The following is a 20,959-nucleotide window of genomic DNA, read 5'->3' on the forward strand; positions in this document are numbered from 1 at the left end:
TCTTGAAACATTGTTTGCGAAGTATACAAATCTAGGTTATTTTCTCTCATAGTATTAAGGCTATTATTTCATTAATGATATTATTTCATACTGTTATTGTTATCGTTGCTCCCATTCTTGACATTGAACAGTCAGGAGTCGATGTCACTGTTGTTTCATTGCAGATTATCTGTTTTTAAAATCATCTCTTGTGCCCTGGATCTAGGCTGGGTCTAGGTTTTCTTTTCCCTTAGCCTACTTGGAATTCGTTGCGTCTCCTGAGGATTCTTATCTTTCATCAGTTCTGGGAAATTCTCAGCCATCGTTATTTGACAATTGCCTTGCTTGCATTTACTTTATTATCTCCTTCTAATATAACTGATAAGCATATGATGAACCTTCTCCCTCTCATCCATTTCCTTGTCTCTCTGGGGTGCCTTCTGTGTTATTTTCTTCAAATTTATCTTTTAACTTACTAATTTCTCTTCAGTTGTATCTAATTTTTGGTATTTAACCCTTCCAATGAGCTATACATTTAAAATGGATCTGCCTCTGCTGTCTGTCTTCTCTGCTTATTTCCTCATGAGTTTTGTGGTTTTTCACTGTGAGTTCATATTCATTTGGAAGCTTATCTGCGGGAATTCTTTGAGACCTGCGCTGACGGTGAGCTCTTCCAGAGAGGACCTGGGTTTGCTTTCACCAAGTACCATAGGCGAAAGCATAGGTATTATCTACCCAGGTCCGTTTTAGATTGAAATGTTCAGCTTGTGGGGTCTTGGCCCATGCAAACAGTGTGGCCAGACTTTGACTATGTATCTACTAGGAAAATGTTCTACCCTTCCACCCAGAGCTGAGGCAGAGAGAGACAACTTCCCTTGCTGCCTGCCTCTACAGGAAAGTTTGTTTATTTGTTTTGTCTAGTTTATCCTTCCTGTGAAGATACATTCCTTCTTGGGTCCCAACCTGATGTTCCAATTTGGCTCTTATCTTGCCTGGATGCAAGCCGATGCCCCTGCAGTTGGTGGTAGTATCATTGTTTACCTAACTCCAGAGGTGATTTTCAAAATATTTTTCGGTGTAGCACATGCACCAACCAACTGGAACAAATGCAGAATGTACCTGTGCATAACTTCTGAATATCAACTCTGTCTAACCTCCTAGGCCCGTGTTTCCGCTTTCTCCCTGGCCTCGGATGATTTTTCTCACTTTTTCACACGTTTATCCACGCACTTAAACGGGTGTTTTCAATATCTCCCCTAGCAATTGTATGCAGTTTGTGGCTGTTATATTTGCGGATATGTAGTCTCTAACATTGCTACAAATATAGTCCAAGTAAGAAGTCTATTCCACTCGTGCAACAAAATGTCCAGGGGCAAGCAGTGGGAACCCGGAGCCGGAGCTTGATGACACATGAGACAGGATCTGTCACACCTTCTGCTCTGCTGGCCTTAGGCTTGCTTGTCACGTCAAAAGCACATCGTGGTGACCCAATGTCCAACCCTCAGGTCTGCTTGCAGGCAGGAAGAAAACAACAGTGGCAAAGCACTTACGGAGTATACTCACCTAGAAGTCCTAGTGGATTTGTAGAAACAAACAAACAAACAAAGAAACAAAGAAACACTTTCTCACTCAATGACTCTTATGGGCTAGAAGTTGGTCCATGACTATGCCTAGTCCAGCCACCCGAACACTGGGCTAAAGATAATGAGATTGCGGTGGATGCAGCCGGGGTGAGGGTCCGCCTCCCCTGAGATAAAGGGGCTCCTCCAGCATCTGAGCAAAATGAGCTTTTTCCTCGGGGGGCCCAGCACAGCACCTGCCACACATTGGCCCTTTCGCTGAACATTTACTAAGCATCCACCGCGCGTCAAAGGTGCTGTGAAGACAGAAACGGACCTGGCGCCACGTCTGCTAGGCAGGCTGAGCGACCCAGGGCGCCGTTTATGCCAAGTCCCTAAGGCCGATGCACCCGCGCCAAGCTGTACTGCGCAGGCGCCGGATGCCCCGGGGCGCGCTCCCGCCGTCCGGCTGGGACGCGAGTCGCGCATGCGCACAGCGCTCTCTCGCTGACGCACCCTCGGAAGCACTGTCAGTTTCAGGGGGCGGCACCGGGAAGCGTTTCCGGGGGCGGGAGGTGCGGGCTGAGGCGGTCGCGGCGGCGGCGACGGCTTGAACGGGCCTGGTTCCGGCGGCGGAAAGTGTGGCGGGTCCGCTATGTGAGCGCCGAGCCCTTGGCAGGTACGGCGGGGCCGGGACCGCGGGCGGGGAGGGGCCGGGAGGGAGGGCGGCGAGGCCTGGGGCTCACCTGCAGGTCCCCGCGCGCCGCCCCGCCCCGCCGGGCCTGTTCCGCCGCCCGGATGCTTCAGCCGCGCTGGTGGTGGGAGTCCCGGGGCGCCGGCTCCCACTTCTGCGGTCTCCGGCCGTCCCGGCGCGCGCACCGCGACCCCGCGGCCCCCGACGGAGCGTCTGGCCCAAGGTGACCCTGCGGCGGCGGACCTCGGCGGACCGCAGCGCTTAGAGATCCAGCCCCCGTCCGCCCGCCGGCCCGTCGCGACCTCCAGGTGGGCGCGGCATGGCGGCCTCCGGGGCGAGCCCCGGCGGGGAGGAAGGCTGCGCCCGGACTCCGCTGACAGCTGCCTGTTTACGTCTGTGCGCTGTCTCTGTCACCTGTTGTCACCTGCCCTTTTTGCCTCTCAACTCCGCCCCTGTCAACTTTGTGTTTCTCTCCACTTTGTCACCCTCGAGCCCACCTCTGCGTGGCTGAACCCTGTTTTTATTTCTGCCTCAGCCTAGCTCCTGTGTCTCTTGACCCTGTGTTTCCCTCGTCGTCCTTATTCTCATTCATGGCCTGCCTGTAGGTCCAGCTCTTTGGCCACCCGTGTTTCTGTGACTCTGCCGGTTCTGTCTGTCTCTGTGGTTTTTGCCTCCCCTAACTGGGTTTGTCTGGGCGGGGTTGGCAGGCCTGCCCGCCCAGACCTCTGAGCCATGAAAGGTGACTCATGACCCCTTGAAGCTTCCTGCGCTGGTGACACTCTCAGCGACTAGACCGCAGGCTGGCCTCAGCTCTGACAGGTGTCTGCCCGAGCTAAGTGTGAGGGTACAGGAGCCCTCGCGGGCAGACAGCAGCCATCTCAGAGCCCAAGTAACATAATGAACCCTTGACTTTTCTTACCCATGGATTTTCAGGCCTGCACAGATTTCTACTTTCCTTTGCTCCATCCACTTACTCCAGAATGGCCTCCAGGGCTCTCAACAGCTGCTTAACCAGGCCTGGCTACAGCCTAACAAAGGGTCAGTCTGAGGTCCTCTGCCCTTGAGGCTCAGAGAACAGTAGCAGGATTTCTGGGAGAGCTGTATCCTTTATTCAGAGATTGTCAGTATGTACAGTTAAATTATGAGAAAGCTAATAATTTGGGGTTCAGTCTTTGCTTTACAGAAGTACTCACTGGAGAAATAAGCCAGATACAAAAGAACAAATATTGTATGAGTCTGCTTATATGAGATATCTAAAATAGGCAAATTCATAGAGAAAGAAGGTACAATGTAGTTTACCAGGGAGTGGGGGAGGAGGGCATGAAGGAGAGTTATTGTTTAATTGGATACACAGTTTTAGTTTGGGATGATACATTCTGGAAATGGGTAGTGGTGATGGTTGTACAACATTGTGAATGTACTAAATGCAAGGAATTGTGTACTTTAAAATGGTAACTTTTATGTTAAGTATGTTTTACCACAATGCTAAAAAATTGCTCATTGGAGACATCCGGAATTAACAAACTCTTTGAAAATGTAATTTTAAAAATTCACTCTGTAGCTTTTAGGAATAGTATTTAGTTGAACCTACACTTATTGGTACCTTCTCTCCTCATAGCCAAGGTCCTTGGGTGTTTGGTTAAAAGAATTTGGTTAGAATCTTCCTCAAGTTTTCTACTTATAGTAGGTTCCCGCCCTGGCTCTCCCCTCTGTATTCCTTGGATTCAATGCAGGAATCTGCTGCATAAATAGGAAATTTGAGGAAGATTTTGCTTTTAACATGAAGAAAACTCATAGGGTAGGAAAAATAGTTCTTATAATAATGCAAAAGTATGTGTTATTTCTTATGTATATTCTGATGGAGGAGGCCTTTTTTTATGCTCTCTTATTTAAGCTATCAGTTTGCCTGTAAGATAGTTCAAACTTTCTTACAAGATGTAGCAGCTGAATTACTACCGTGTTGAATCCTAGATATGATCAGTTATTTTATGTACCAACAAAGGAAGAGAAAACGCTGCTAATTAAGCTATGACATATGCTTTCTTATCACTTAGGCTTTTAAAAATTCTTATTGGAAACATTTTTAGGCTTATTTAGACATTTAAAAATATATATATATCTTTATTGATTTCAGAGAGAGGAAGTGAGAGGGGGAGAGAGAGCCTCCCCTATGTGCCCTGACCAGAATCAAACCTGTGACCCTTCATTGCACGCGATGACACTCCAACCAACTGAGCACACCGACCAGGGCAATACTTTCTTTTTTTAAAAAAAAAACAAAAAACTATTGAAGTATAGTTGGCATACAGTATTGTATTAGTTTCAGGTGTACAACAGTGACTCGACATTTATAGACCTTATGATGTGATCACCACCTAAGTCTAATGACTACCTGTCACCATGCAAAGTTATTACAATATTTTGACTGTGCTGTGTATCACATCTTTATGGCTGATTTATTTTAACCCGGCAACTCTCAGTTCTCTGCTTCTGTGAGTCTGTTTTTGTTTTGTTTTGTTTGTTCATTTGTTTTGGTTTAGATTCCACATGTAAGTGGAATCATACAGTATTTGTCTTTCTCTGTCAGACATCACTTAGCATAATACCCTCGAAGTGCGTCCATGTTGTCACAATCACAAGATTTCATTCTTTTTTATTTCCGAGTAATATTCCATTGTGTGCGTATACCTCCTCTTTATCTATTCATCTATTACCGGACACCTAGGTTGCTTCCGTAGCTTAGCTATTGTAAATAATACTGCAATAAGCATAAGGGTGCATAATACCTTTTTTTTTTTAATCTCAAATTGTTTACCACAATGGAATGTTTGCCCTGAAGTGTTAAAATAGTCAGCTGTGGCTTAAAGGGAGATATGAGTCAAACTTAATAAAGTAGGTAGCTTGTTTTTTAGAAACCCTAAAATAGATTTTGCTAAGTTCTTTGGCTAGAATATTCCAGTTAGGAAAAAATATAGGGGTGCTGATTGACCGTGGTCTGGAGACCGAAAACATTTTCCAAAGGATGTTTTAATTCTGCAGAATTACATAGGCACTGACCACTGTTGGTTTTCTATGTTTGACAGATGTGCCATGGTATCGTAAGATGTTAACATTAAAGGAAATTGGATGAGGGGCATTTGGGAACTTGCAACATTCTTTACAACTTTTCTATAAAGCAGAAATTATCCCAAAATTAAAAGTTTATTTAAAAATAACAAAGACAAAAGCTAAGAAGGTACAGAATAGATGTTAATATAACCAAAAATACCAACCTTGATTAGTCTCTTCTGCTGCTCACCTACCTGTGTAGTATTTATTAGCAAGGCACATATACGCAGTGAGTAGCGCCAGCATCTTTTACGTTTTCAACACGATTTTTCCTTTCAGAAGTCAATGTGATTTTAATTTGAAGCAGAACTGAGAAATGGGTTCCTTTTCCTCATTCATTTATACTACTTTTTGATGGCCATGGTATAAGGAACTTTATCCCAGGAATACGACTTTGCATTAGGTAAGCTATATATAAACTTGTAAAAATACAATTTTAAAAATTATTTACTAGAGTGGTTTCTTTTTCAGCAAAAATATAATGTATTTATATTTAATTGCCTTGGGCCAGAATTTTCTTGTACTTCTCTTCTGAGGAGGCGATACTGTGCATAGAAGGCCAGTCACTGCCATACATGTTCTGATGGAGCATCTAACTTTAGAGAAATGTTTCTGCTAAGTGCCTTTTTTTTTTAACTTAGAAAAATATTAGATTTGGAATTACACTTCTATTTGAATCCTGACATACCACTTCCTAAACAAGCGACCTTGGGCAGGTCTTTTAACCTTGCTGAGCTTCAGTTTACTCATCTTTAAAGTGAGTATGATGATACCTGGGTGTTGTGAGACCTAAGTTTCCATCGTCTGCTTTGTACACTGTAAAGCATTTGACTAAATGGTAGGCATAGTGTGTTGGTATTTTTGTACATTTGTGCCAGTCTGTAGATTTACTGAAGTAATATTTACTGTGTTTAAATGTGCTCTGTATAGTAAGCATGCAAATTACTATAAACTTCAGCCCCTATGCCCTCCGTCAGGGACTCCAGTTAGGCACCTTAAAGTTGTCCACCGTTCACGGCTCCTCTTTTCCGCCTTCTCTTTTTTCTCTCTCTCTCTGCTTTCAGTTGTATCTACTGCTGTGCTTTCAAGCTCACTAATCTTTTATTCTACCGTGTTAATTCTGGTGTTACTCCCATCCACTGTTTGTTGGTTTTGTTTTGTGATGTTTTAATTTGTAGAAGTTCAAGTTGGGTCTTTTTTCCCGTCTACCTAAGATGCTTAATTTTCCTCTATTTTCTTGAACATGTGGCATATAGAATTTTCTACTAATTGCATAGATCTGTCATTCTAGGTCTGTTTCTATTGATCAATTTTTTCTCTCTCATTATAGGTACATTTTTCTGCTGTGTTTGCATGGATGGTGATTTTTTTTAATGGGTGCCAGACATGAATTTTACTTGTTGGGTTCTGGATATTTTTCTGTGATGTAAATATTCTCAAGCTTTGTTCTGGAACAGAATTAAGTTACTTGGAAATAGTTTTGTCCTTTGGGGGCTTGTTTTTAAGCTTTGTTTGCCGAGATCAGGACTGCGTTTTGTCTGGGGCTCATTTGTCCCCACTGTAAGACTCTTCTGAATACTGAAGGTTTTCCACTCAGGGACGTTTTCTTCTATCAAGTATTTTATCTGCTTATTCCTTCTACTCATTCACTTTGCTCTTTCTCTCAAAGTCAGTAATTAGCCATATGCTGTGGTGCTTTTATCTCTCGCCTCGTCCTCCTATTCTAGTATCTTCTCTCTGGCAGGTTTCATATTTTTCTCTTGAATTCTGATAGAAGTTCCCCAAAGCACCTTCCACATCATTGATGCTATTTTCTGTAGTTGAAGTTCTGCTTCTTATCGCCCGTTTAAATTTCCGCTCTATTGGTTTCCTTACGTCTTTTCTTTAATTCAGCAAGCTTTTTTTTTTTTATATCAGTGCCATTTTTTCTCAGCGGCCTTATACTTCATTCATAGAGACCATATTTTCGTCAGTTGGAAAATTACAATTTAAAAATGCTATCTAAACTGTACCCTTTATTTATCCCTTGCTATTTTCTTCTTTTTTGTTATTGTAGAATCTATTTACAGATCCCATTTACTTAACAGAATAAAACCATGTTGATTGTATTCTGTTCATTAATTTTTTAGAGGGAAACATTCTGCTCAGGTCTGGAATTTTCTCCCCTTTGGGTGGATTGGTTTTGGTCCTTCACCGTATACTTGGATGCTGTCAGAATAAATTCTTCGCTCTCTTGCTGGTGAACAGCCTCTGAACCTTATTGACACCAGAGCTTAGCTTAAGGGAGTGGCTGGGCCCAGAGGCTGAGTCTTAGGGGCTTTCAGGAGAGCTTGAGCTCTGTGCACTTCCTTCTGTGTTTGGTGAAATAATTATACCAGGGGCCTACTTTACTGTCTTTGGCCCACCTAGCAAATGATGGGCTCTGCCTTTGCTTTCTTGCTGGGCTACTACTGAGCCCCATCATCTCATATCAGGTTTTTATAAAAAGAAATCTCTAGTGAGGCAACCTTTGGAATCCCAGTGCAGCCACTTCGGAATGCTGCCAATCTGCAGGGCTTGTCCCATGGCCCACCCTTGCTTTTTAGTCACAGACCTTCCAAATGAACAGATACTAGTGGCCCTCGGGCACAGTTGCTGCTAATGTAACAGGATTGCCTGGTATAGCAGGCGGAGTTGCAGGGGCAATGTCTTCCCTTCAGTCTGGCCCCATCTTCACTATACCCTTAATTAAAGTTTGTGGCATATAGATAACTCTAGTCTCTAGTTCTAGGACTCAAGCCAGTGTTTCCGTATTTCTTGGATTATTTTGGTTAGGATGTGGTAAAAGGGAAGAATTGTAGGCTGCCCTCAAGTCTTCCTCTTACCTTGGTGATGCCCAAATTTACGGTGACAAAATATGTAAGTGTAGATTATACTAGGTTCCCTCCCCTGACTTTCTCCTGAGTTTGTAATTCTCCTGTGGTGCTTTTTTTTCAGGCTTTGCCTTGAATACCGGGGTTGTACGCATGTGTTTTTAACCACCCTTACAGATTATAAACTCTGGACCGTGAGATGGGAGCTTGTAGAAATCCCTCACAGTACAGTATTGAAATCCCTTGCATACAGTATTTTATGTTGTTATTTTCAGTGAGTTAATTCATTACTTCTATTAAAGTATTTTAACTGAAACAGGAACTATACTATTAGTATAGATCACAGTTGCCTGTAACTTTGTAATTATTGCTTATATAGCAGAAAAACCTTTAGAAGTTCAGGCTTTGCATGTTACTAAGATCAGGAATATATAGAAATGCCACACACCCAAAATAACGGACCAAGATCAGATACTTATTAAACTGCAGTTGACACAGTTAAAGTTATATGACTTTTTTCCAGTTGTTTTAATGTGTGTGTGTGTGTGGGGGGGTGTATACATATATATATATATATATAATCGTTCAGTTTGCCATTTTGACCATTTTCAAGTGTACAGTTCAGTGGAATTAATTATACTTGTACAACCAGCACCACTTTCTATTTCCGAAACTTTTTCTCACCCCAAACAGAAGCTACCCTTCAAGCAATAACTCTCCCGAGTCATGGTAACCTCTAATCTCTTTCTGTCTCTATGAGTTTGCCTATTCTAGATATTTCACATAAGCGGAATTATACAACATTTGTACTTTTGTGTCTGGCTTATTTAAGTTAATGTTTAGTACGATGTTTCATTTTTAGCATATTTTCAATGTTCATCCATGTTGTAGCGTTTATTAGAACTTCATTTTTGTATTCTATATATGTCTTGTAGATATAATTGATTTATAATATTGTTCAATAACTTTACTTAGAGACCTTCTGTCTGGTTTTTCTATTAAGTATTGAAAGTGAGGTGTTGACGTTTCCATCCATTATTATAGATCTATCTGTTTCTCTTTTCAATTCTGTCCATTTTTGCTTCATTATATTTTGCTTTATTATATTTCTCTTGTTAGGTGTATATGTATATGTGTGTGTTTATAATTGTTATATCTTCTTGATAGATTGAACCTTTCATCAATGTATAGTGTCCTTTTTTGTTCTTATAACCTTTGTGACTTAAAATCTGTTTTGTCTGATGGTAATACAGGGATGGGCAAAGGCAGGTTTACAGTTTGTATGGAAAATAATACAATAAGTAATAGATAATACAAGAATACACTCTGTGTCTTGTGTACTCACAACTGTAAATCTACTGTTTGTGCCCACCCATATGTAGCCACCCCAGCTCTCTTTGGTTACTCTTTGCATGGGATATTTTTTTCATTGTTTTACTTTCAACCTCTGTCACTTTATATCTGAAGTGAGTCTCTTATAGACAACATGTAAGCAAATTAAGTTTTTTAATCCATTCTGCCTATCTCTGCCTTTTAATTAGAGGAAGGATTTACTTCTGCCATTTAGCTGTTTGTTTTCTGAATATCATGTATGCTTTTTGTGCCTCAGTTCCTCTATCACTGTCTTTTAAAAATACTTGTTTTTTGAATTTATTTTTTGTGTTCCATGTTGACACCCTTCTTTTCTTTTCATGTGTATTTTAGTTATCTTCCTGGTAGTTACACTGAGGTTTACACTCAACATCTTAAACTTATAGCAGCCTAGTTTGACTGATTCTGAGTCAACACTCTGCTCCTGTACATCGTCATCCCTCCCCCTTCATATTGTCATTGTCACAGATTACATCTTAATGCATTGTGTGCCTATTAACATAGATTCACAGTTATTGTTTTATTCATTTGCCTTATAAGTCATATAGGGGGGGAAAGGAGTTATAAATCAAAAGCATAATAATATCAGTTTCTATATTTACCCATGTTGTTACCTTTTTCAGTAGTCTTTATTCCTTCATATAGCTTTGAATTACTGTCTAGTGTTCTTTTTTCTCATCCTCAAGGACCTCCCCTTTATCATTTCTTGTAGAGGAGATCTACTGGTAACAACACCCTTAAATTTTGTATATCTGGAAATGTCTTAATTTCTCCTTCATTCTTTTATAATTTTTATTGATTGATTGATTTTAGAGAAAGAGGAAGGGAGACAGAGAGAGAAACATCAATTTGTTGTTTCACTTATCTATGCATTCATTGGTTGATTCTTGTATGTACCCTGACTGGGGATCGAATCCACAACCTTGGTGTGTTGGGATGACACTCTAACCAACTGAGCTACCCAGCCAGGGCCTCTCCTTCATCCTTGAAAGGATAGTTTTGCCAGGTATAGAATTCTTGATTTACAGGTTTTTCTTCTTGCACTTTAAGTATCATACCACTGCCTTCTGGCCTCCATAGTTTCTGATGAGAAATTAGCTGTTAATCTTACTGAGAAGCCATTTTAGAAGATGAATTGCTTCTTTCTTGTGCTTTCAAGATTATCCCTTGTCTTTGGCATTCTACTACTTGATTTACAATGTGTCTCCTGTGGATCTCTTTAACTTTATCTCACTTGGAGTTTGTTGAGCTGCTAGGATGTGTAGGTATGTCTTTTATCAAATTTGGGGAGTTTTTAACCATTGATTCTTTTCATGCCTTTTCTACCCTTTCTTTTTCTGAGACTCCCAAGGTGTACATGTTGGTGTTGGTAAATTTGATGGTGTCCTGCAGGTACCTCAGATTGTGTTTAGTTTTCTTTCTACTCCTTAGGCTGGATAATATAATTTGCTTTACTTTGAATTTGCTGATTTTTTTCTTCTGCCTGCTTAAATCTGCCATTGAACTCCTTTTGCAAAATTTTAATTTCAACTTGTATTGATTTCCTAGGTCTGCCATAACAAAGTATCACAGACTAGGTGACTTAAGTAACAGATCCCCCCCCCCCCCCCCCCACAATTCAAGAGGCTAGAAGTCTGAGATTGTGATGTTGGGAAATTTGGTTTTGGTGTCCTGAGCACCTCTCCTTAGCTTGAAGATGGCCACTTTTTCACTGTCTTCACATTGTGCATCCCCCCAATGTCTCTGTGTGTAAATTTCATTTCTTACGAAAAGGCCAGTCAGATTGGATTAGGGCTCAAAGGCCTTATATTCAAATACAGTCACATTGGGGGTTATAGGGCTTCAACATATGAATGGGGAGAAGGGATACAGTTCAGCCCATAACACAGCTATTACTCTTTTTAGCTCCAGAATTTCTGTTTGGTTCCTTTTTATAATTTCTAAATCTTCATTGACATGTTCTCCTGTTTTCCTTTAGTTCATTAGCACAGAGGGGTTTGTTTTGCTTTTTGGTTTTTGTTTTGTTTTGTTTTTAGCAATTTGAGCGTATACAAGATGGTTGATTTAACATCTTTGACTAGTGATTCCAGTGTCTAGAATTCCTGAGGAAGAGTTTCTGCCTAGTTCTTTCTTCCCTGTGAATGCTCCATATTTTCCTTCTTCTTTGTATACTTTGTAGTTTTGGTTGAGAACTGGAACAATTTGAGTATTCTGAGGTGGTAACTCTTGAAATAGGATTCTTTGCCTCCTAGGTGATTTCCTTTGTTACTTGTTTGTGTGGTGATCTGTTTGTATGGTGATCTTTCCAAACTATTTTTCAGTCTGTAGTATTCCTTATTGCATGTAGTCACTGAAGTTTCTGTGGTCAGCCTGTGACTTGACAAAGATTTCCTTAAATTCCCTGGCCAGTTTGGCTCAGTGGTTAGAGCATCAGCCTGCAAACTAAAGGGTCGTAGGTTCTATTCCAGTCAAGGGCATGTACCTCGGTTGCAGGCTCGATCCCCAGCCCCAGTCAGGGAATGTGCAGGAGGCAACCAATCAGTGTGTGTCTCTCTCCCCCCTCCCTTCCACTCTAAAAAATCAGTGGGGAAAATATCCTCTGATGACAATTAACCCCCCAAAATTTTTTCCTTAAATGCTTTGACCCAGAGGAAAGGGGGTGAAAGTGTGTTTGTTTTTTAAAATCATACGATGCTGCTGGGAAAGCCACTGCAACCAGAGGGATCAGAACAAAGCTGTGTGGGTCCACCAGACTGGCCAGGATGCAAAACTCCCCAGTTTTTGGAGGGCATGGTCCTTGTCGTCCACCCAGGCATCAGCCAGCCACTTTAGGAATGGTGGCCAATATCCTCCAGGCTATGGCAGGGCTGAGGAATGGGGATTGTAGCTGGTTTGGGCACACTGCTTTTTTAGCAAGGTACAGCAGCCTCTCCCTTCATCAGTCATTATCTCTGTTGCTATAAGCGTCTGATCGGATTCCAGGGTTCTGAGATAGTTGATTCTGATCATTTCAGCAGCTTATTGGTTGTTTTTTTTTGGAGAGGCTGCCCTCTAGAGCTTCCTACTCCACCATTTTCTATAATATCATGATGCCATTTATTTTTGTAGAAGTGTTTTTAAAAGTCTATTGCCAGTCATTTAAAATTCTACAACACATGGAACTTGAAGAAAAGGTGGATATTCAATAATAGTTTTGGAAGAGTAGGCTAACCATTTTGGAGGGGAAAGGGCTAGATCCCAATATTACTCTTATACCAAAATAAACTCTTTGTATATTAAAGGTTTAAGTGCTTTTAAAAAATGTACCAGGAAAAAAACCTAAATAATTTTTTTTACTTTTTAAAAATAACCTTGGAGTTGGGAATGCCTTTCTATGTCTAACACAAAGCCCTAGAGCCATAAAAGCAAAGGTGGGTAATTTACATAAATTTCAAAGTTAATTTCCTGAATTTACCAAGAAACTACAAATTAATATATAAGATGAATTGCCCAATTTATTTGAGCAAAGAGTATGACTGATAATTTATAGGAAGAATAAATGACCAGTAAACATGAGTAAAGAGTATCTCATTCATAATTAAAGAAATGTTGGTGAGAACAACAGTGAGTCATGGATGAGTCACTTTGGTGGTTTGCCAACTTTTTTTCCTTATTCGATAACGTCCAGTGTTGGTAAGAGTGTGGGAGAGTAGATACCATCATTAGTCTTGGTGTAGACGTGTGACTTGCTGCAACCTTTCTGGAAAGCAGTTTGGTAATATATGTCAGAATATCAAATGCGTAGCCCTTTGACCCAGCAATCCCACTGGTAGAGATTACAGTAACCTATAGATATTTCCAAAGATATGCCAAGATAGTGATGCACAGATGTCCATTATAGCATCGTTCATAATTTCAAAAACCTGGACAATTAAAATTCTGTAAGAAGAGGACTGCTTAAATTACAATAAATCCATATAGCAGGAAACTATATAGCCATTTGAACAGAATGAGTTAGCTCTTTTTGTGCTAAGGTGGTATCTTAGTCCATTTGGGCTACTGTAGCAAAATATCACAGACTGGGTGGCTTATAAAAAGAAACTTATTCCTCAGAGTTCTGGAGGCTGGGAAGTCCAAGGTCAAGGGGCCAGAAGATTCAGTGTCTAGTCAGGGCACCGCTCCTTGGTTCCCTGTCCTCACCTATAATTCTGTGGTGTCTCTTTTATAAGGGTACTAATCCCATCCATGTGTGTATTAGTCCCTCTCTCCTTTTTTTTCAGTTATCTAAAAACAAAATTCTGCAGCGATGAGATCAAGCCAAAGAATCTGGTTACCCAGACGTAGTTCTCAAAATTGGCATACCTCTAGTCTATACATTTATGTAGTTTTCTTTCCTTTTTGAAACTGCAAGTATCTAAATAGTTTGTTTCCTGGTCTATTTTTGTTTTAAATTATGATGAAATATTTTAAGAGGTATAAACCACAAACTAATACTTATTCTAAAAACACTATCTTACCTCTTAAAATTATTAATGACTATTCTGGTATTTTGGCATCTTCTTAGAAGAGGCAGAATGATGTGATAGGAAGATTAGCATAGGCTTTGGAGTCATAGAAATCTAGATTCAGGTCCCATCTTAATAAAAACTAGCTTTAATTTTAACCTTGGCAAAGTTGCTTGAAATCACGGAACTTGAGAATCCCCATCCCTGTATTTGCAGAGTCATTGTAGAGATTAAGTGAAAAAAAGGTGTGTTTATATATAGTAATTATATACCGGGGACATAATATACTCCAGAAACATTCATTTCTTCTCTTGGCATCTTTCCCTATCTCTCAAAGATGACTTGCAATCTTTGTTTTGGTTGTCTGGTTCTTTTATCTTATGCTTTTATCTCTTATCTGGTATTTAGCAATACTTAGATATAGAGTCAGATGACAAATAGCACTGATAAATCTGTTGGGTTTTCTGGTTGGTTTCAATTTACTGTGGAATTATGGGGCATGAGCAGGATCTCCATCAGAGTTCATCTTGTTTATTGCTGTTAGAAATCGTCCCTAGTGCTTGACTTAACCCACAAAGTACATTTACAGTAACAACACAGGTAATCCCTATTCTCTGTTGTAATTTTATCTTTGGGCTGTAACTTTTTAAGCAACTGGAAGACCAGCGGATAGAAGGAATACCTTGCCTTGCCATTTCACTTGTTTCACATTATCAGAAAGTTCCCAGAGGGCAGAAATTCTGACAGCAACTAGAGAAACTCACACTGTGGGGGGCCTTAGCCTCTTCACCCTGTGGTGCTGAGGGACTAGACTCATGGTTGTCCTGACCTGGCCCCTCCCCCTCGCTCCCTCACTGGATTCTAGCCTAGTGGTCTCCTTGCAGTTCCTTGCAGTTGCCAAGTTCATTCCTGCCTCAGAGCCTTTATATACGCCCTTCCTTCTGCCCACAATTCCATCCTCACTCCAACATGGAAATTTGGGTTGAATCTGAAGCCTCTTAAAAATTCTATCATTTAGATACATACCATGTTTGTTTTGACTAAAAATAATTTCTTTTACTTATGGGATTTGTATAGTTTGCAAATCTAATCTCTGTGGATTCTATTCTCTCATCACAGACCCAGGCAAAATCAAGAGTTAACACCGTGAAGGGTGGTGGGTGGCTCCTGCTGTTGGCACACTCATCCCTGTGAGCCTTGCTCTGGGGAATGAATGCTCCACCCGCAGTGCCCATAGGCAAGGGGACATGGACTGTGGAACCTGTCCTGGTTTCCTTAGTGATAAGTAAGTTTCTCTTTGGGCTGGCATTAACACTCATTTTTCTTTCTTTTGTAGCACTGAACAAGATTTGTGATGAAATGGAGCCTGGAACAAACTCTTTTCGAGTAGAATTTCCTGATTTTTCCAGCACCATTCTGCAGAAACTGAACCAGCAGCGCCAGCAAGGACAATTGTGCGATGTCTCCATTGTTGTACAAGGCCACATTTTCCGGGCACACAAAGCTGTCCTTGCTGCCAGTTCGCCCTACTTTTGTGACCAGGTGCTCCTGAAAAACAGCAGGAGGATCGTTTTGCCTGATGTGATGAATCCAAGAGTGTTTGAGAACATTCTCCTGTCTAGTTACACGGGACGTCTAGTAATGCCCGCTCCAGAAATTGTCAGTTACTTAACAGCAGCGAGCTTCCTCCAGATGTGGCATGTGGTAGACAAATGCACTGAGGTTTTAGAGGGAAACCCAACAGTCCTTTGTCAAAAGCTAAATCATAGCAGTGACCACCAGTCTCCAAGCAGCAGTAGTTATAATGGCTTGGTGGAGAGCTTTGAGCTGGGCTCTGGGAGCCACACTGATTTCCCCAAATCCCAAGAACTGAGGGATGGAGAGAACGAGGAGGAGAGCACCAAAGACGAGCTGTCATCTCAGCTCACGGAGCACGAGTACCTTCCCAGCAACTCATCCACAGAGCATGACCGGCTGAGCACTGAAATGGCGAGCCAGGACGGGGAGGAGGGGGCCAGCGACAGTGCCGAGTTCCACTACACCCGGCCTCTGTACAGCAAGCCCAGCATCATGGCACACAAACGCTGGATCCACGTGAAGCCCGAGCGCTTCGAGCCGGCGTGCGAGGGCATGGACGTGCACGCGCCCTACGACGAGCACCAGGTCACTGAGTCCATCAACACCATGCAGACCGAGCACACGGTCCAGCCTTCGGGGGTAGAGGAAGACTTTCACATCGTGGAAAAAAAAGTGGAGGCCGAGTTTGACGAGCAGGCTGATGAAAGCAATTATGACGAGCAGGTAGATTTCTATGGCTCTTCCATGGAAGAGTTTTCAGGAGAGAGGTCAGAGGGCAGTCTAATCGGGCACAGACAGGAGGCTGCCCTGGCAACAGGCTACAGCGAGAATATTGAAATGGTAACAGGGATTAAAGAAGAAGCTTCACACTTGGGATTCTCGGCCACCGACAAGCTGTATCCTTGTCAGTGTGGGAAAAGTTTCACTCACAAGAGTCAGAGAGATCGACACATGAGTATGCATCTTGGGCTTCGGCCTTACGGCTGTGGTGTCTGTGGTAAGAAATTCAAGATGAAGCATCACCTCGTGGGCCACATGAAAATTCACACAGGCATAAAGCCATATGAGTGTAATATCTGTGCAAAGAGATTTATGTGGAGGGACAGTTTCCACAGGCATGTGACTTCTTGTACCAAGTCTTATGAAGCTGCGAAAGCTGAGCAGAATACGACTGAGGCTAACTAGAAATAGTATCTGGCCCTTGAGTGGCAGGCACAAAAATAAACGATGGTAATTATGCAAATCTGGGCACAGATGATGTGTGCTACTTGCTATTATGAGAGAAGCTTAAAAAAAATGGAAGATATTTCTGAAAGACCGGTTCTGAGTAGGCCAATGAAAAAAAATCTAATTCCTCAGATTTGTATGTTCCAGTCCAGGCCTGGAGTAGATAATGGGGGTAAGTTAACCCACCTCCAGCTGGCCAGGTACATCTTTAGGCCCGTTGTGACTGGGGCAGGTGGACTTGGGGATAGAGATCCCTGCACTTGGAACTGGACTCTAGCCCACCAGTTCCATTTCAGGTGGTAGCAGTTTTTGATCACTTATTATTACAAGGTCATGTTGGAAGCTTATCTTGCTCTTACTATAGATACTTAGGTAACGTGGATTTGTTTTGGTAGCTGCTTTACTGAATGAAATGCTACTTATGTAAAAGCTGCAAATAATGTGATTCCTAGGATGCGAAGTTGATTAACAACTCTCTTGTCCAGTTTTCTTCTTTCTAAAACTACGGAGATAATAAGAGGGTGACAGTCCAAGTATGAAACAACTTATGGTACAAGCTTCAATTTCTGTGAGATGCCACTGTCACAGTATGTTTCAGACTCTTGAAAAGGCAGAGTTCTGTATTGTAATACTAACAGTTTGAACAATTGTATCTAATCATCATTCTTTAGTGTGCCAGAGATAGGCCTTTCTAACTGGTTTGCTGTCCCAAATCCTTTTTGTTTAACTGTAGCATCCACACAGTGGGATCTGCTCTATGGCTAGCAGCCGTCTAGCTTGCTGTGACTGACCACGGTACCATTGGCTGCTGTAGCCGTTTTGCGCTGTCTTAAATTATGGTGCTTCCCAAAGAGGTCAGTCAGTGACCGCAGTTAGTGGGAAGGAGCCAGAATCACGGCAAGAATGACCTGTGAACTTCAGGAGTTAATAGGAGGCTACAGTGACACTCCCAACTGGCAGAATGAGAGTTGCCGAATAGCAGGATTGTGAGTGGCAGGTAATAATGGAGGGGGAGAAACTGCACAAAGAAAAGAGGGGTCCTGGACATACATCGGTGGGGGAGACATTCATTCAGAGGGCCACACTGAGCTAATGCCGCCAGTTCTCTTAGGAGTGCTGGAATGTGTTTTAAAAGGGGAAAGAAGAAATCCTAATTTTAGAAACTAGTCTACAGATTCATGCTCCCAAATTATAGATAAAGCTGCATAAATTTACAAGTCCACATAGCTAGCCCTACCTACCAAAAACAACAAGATGAGCAGCTATTCTGAGACCTTTTCTGCCGATCAGTCAGATGTTTCAGGGTGAAAAGCAGGCATATATTCAGGATGCTTTTAGCTGTGTAATATACCTTCGGTTACCACCAGGGTAGGACAGGGTGCTACTCTATGTCAACTTTTCCATAAGCTTACTGATCTATTACTTCCAAGTGGAAACTTTTTTTCCTGAAAATAAAAATAACTTTTCTTGGCTTTGGGATGGAATTTTGTTTTAAAAGTTTGGTTTTGCTCTAATGTGACAGACATTGCTGGCAATGGCCTCTGGTCCTTAAGCTCCTACCAGCAGGTGTTCACTTGTTGAATGTTGTCTGGAAAGGGGAAAGCAAGTACTTACTTACCAGTTAACTCTTGTAAGCAAGATGAAAAAACAGGGATCTATTCGTTAACACTGTATCATTCTCGATATGTAAAAGCACTTTGTATTTAAAACTTTATGATAAATATACATATATATATATTGATTTTTTAACCTAGAAACTAGATATTACCTCTTGGTTGTTTGCCACATTAATAGCCTCCTAGTGTTGAAACTTCCCCCATTACCAGTCCTTTCTCTGTGAACCTGACAGAAGTGACTGTACAATCAAGCTCAGCAGCTCGTTTCCTTTCTCTCGTGTTAGAAGCCAGTGGGCTCTAGGTCTGATCCCAGCCATTCTGTGCGAGGAGCAATTGTCTTATTACTCCTGCTAATTCCAGTTTCAAGGCAGTAAAGCCGTTTTATTCTGCCAGCAGCTGATTGCCCTCTTCCATGGTCTCAGCAAACCATTGTCTCTCTGTTTAGAAGATGTGACATCCTGTTTCCTGTTAAAGATTATACTCAGATGAGCACTGGACATTTGAGGAGAAGTCCCAGCGGTAAAAATAAAATATTGGGGAAAATCATGGTCCTTCAGGTATGCTGAAGTCAGCTAGCACCCTTGGCATGAGTAATGACGAAGCCTCGGGCTCACTGGGAGTGGTGGGCAGCCTTGAGTGGTCGTTCTAGAAGCAGTCAGTTGTACTGGGACTTAACTTCATGTGCTGTGAAGACAGGTGTGTCTTTGGTTGAAATCCTTATATGCACATCAGCTACTAAATGTAGAATTTAAAGTCTTAAGTTCCTCACCTCTGCTGTGTTGTTTTTTTATGATCGTTGGGGTTTCCGTAAAAATTAGGATTGCTAATCCGGTCAGCCAGACCCCGGGAGATGGTTGGGCATCTGAAATGCTAGCATGTTCGGAGAGGTGGGAGAAGGGATTGCCTTAGTTTGGATAGTAAAAGTGAATTTTTATAAACTCAGCTTTTTAGGAGTAGGAGGTCATACTGTGCTACTACCTGTTTTTCCTGCCAACCCTGGGTTGGATAGTCTGTCTCAGCCTCCGTACAGCTTTAGAAATCTTTATCCTTCCAAAGTTTGGTTGGCCATGGGTAACATTTTCCAAACAGCCTTTCAGGGATTGTGTCAGTGGCCTACAACCAAGGTATCTGTCCTCTACTTTGAGTGTTAACTGTGGTTTCCTCTCTCCCAGTGGGAAAGGGCTTCAAGGCACCACCAGTGGTATTTAATATGAGTACTGATACAATGCCTTTAATCGTAGATGTACACATCATAGTAATCCGTGTGGAAAGTAGGTGTCACTGTCTACAGAAGGACTGCGACAGCCTTTCCTCAAGTGCTGAGGGTCACCCTCAGGCACTCCTGGGCCAGCCTGTTGATTCGATTTCTAGATCTCACCTTCCCCCACTCTCTTCTTTTGGCCACAACTTTCGGAGAGTCTGCCCAGAGGGTCTCCTCCATTCTAGTGGGCTTGTGCTGAGCTGAATTGGCCCTAAGATGACTTCTAGCTATTTGGGAAGGCTGCCAGTTCTCAGTGGCTCCTTCCCTCAGAGGCACTCATGTTCCCAAGCTGCTTCCCCTGGGGAGCGGGATTCACTGCAGTCCCCTGGTTACCAAGGGTGGCGAAGACTCCATCACACCCAATCCAGGTGTTTGCTTGTAAAAGGTCTCTCATCATGTAGGAATGCTGGAAACCACGCAACATATTATCTGCTCCCTCAGCCCCCATCCATGCCACACTTAATTTTGTGATTTATGTTGCTTTCATGGGTGACTGACATTGTTCAGTGAAACCAGGGTTGGTTGGTTTGAGTTTTTTCTTAACTACTTATGTATTTAAAGGTACATGTTTCTTATTTTAGATCTCTACTGATAGCACTCTATGGGAAGATGCTGGAACACATTTTGCAAATGTGACTTTGTTTTTAGTTTTGCTTGAAGCCTGTGTCACAATGTCAGTTGCTGCTGCCTTCTTTCCTTTTATGAGGTTCCCAATGTTTCTTCCAGAAAATTATTTATGCAAGTCAGGTGACTCTTAGACCACGAAACAATTTGATGATAAACAGATTATCACTAGGTGCATATCTTATTGATATTTTGTGAACTGTTATGCCTGTGTTGCAAAAGTTGAATAGTTTTGTCTTTATATATTGCTGTCCTCAGTGTACAGCATGGTTTTACTTAATTGAATGTTACTGTTTAATATTTTCTTCTTATAGAAGAGACCATGCCCTTTTGTATGACATGTTTTAATAAATGTTATCTGTCAACTTTGTAAAAGTTTTTTCACTCTGAGTAAATGAAACATGTCTTTGTTTTCCTTCTGGCTTTTGCCACCTGAGAATAAAAGTTATATTGTGGCCTTTTGACAATAAATGCCAAATAGACAGTTGGATCAAATAGGTGTTGAGTGACCACCTGTAGTGCCAGGCACTTAGAGTGATCTCGTTAAAACCCTGCCAGCCCCGACATGTGTTAGGTGTGCTGGGTGTGCTCTGTTTGCTGCTTTAG

At 41.9% G+C, this 20,959-nt stretch overlaps 1 protein-coding gene across 3 annotated transcripts; it reads left to right on the forward strand.

The window, feature by feature from the left end:
* Positions 1-2,149: 2,149 nt before the first annotated feature.
* Positions 2,150-20,728, forward strand: ZBTB43 (zinc finger and BTB domain containing 43). Of its 3 annotated transcripts, XM_087822919.1 has the most exons (3): positions 2,175-2,217; positions 5,620-5,743; positions 15,384-20,728. In XM_087822919.1, exon 3 carries the CDS (start codon positions 15,407-15,409, stop codon positions 16,808-16,810), a length of 1,404 nt encoding a protein of 467 aa, XP_087679045.1. In that variant the 5' UTR covers positions 2,175-2,217; positions 5,620-5,743; positions 15,384-15,406; the 3' UTR covers positions 16,811-20,728. The 3 variants fall into 3 exon arrangements, with proteins under 3 accessions (XP_087679046.1, XP_087679045.1, XP_016066469.1); XM_087822920.1 differs by lacking the exon at positions 5,620-5,743 and having other exon boundaries at positions 2,150-2,217; XM_016210983.2 differs by lacking the exons at positions 2,175-2,217; positions 5,620-5,743 and adding an exon at positions 2,453-2,540.
* The last annotated feature ends 231 nt before the right edge of the window (positions 20,729-20,959 follow it).

Source organism: Miniopterus natalensis, chromosome 12, assembly GCF_054644295.1.
Source record: "Miniopterus natalensis isolate mMinNat1 chromosome 12, mMinNat1.hap1, whole genome shotgun sequence".
Lineage (NCBI taxonomy): Eukaryota > Metazoa > Chordata > Mammalia > Chiroptera > Miniopteridae > Miniopterus > Miniopterus natalensis.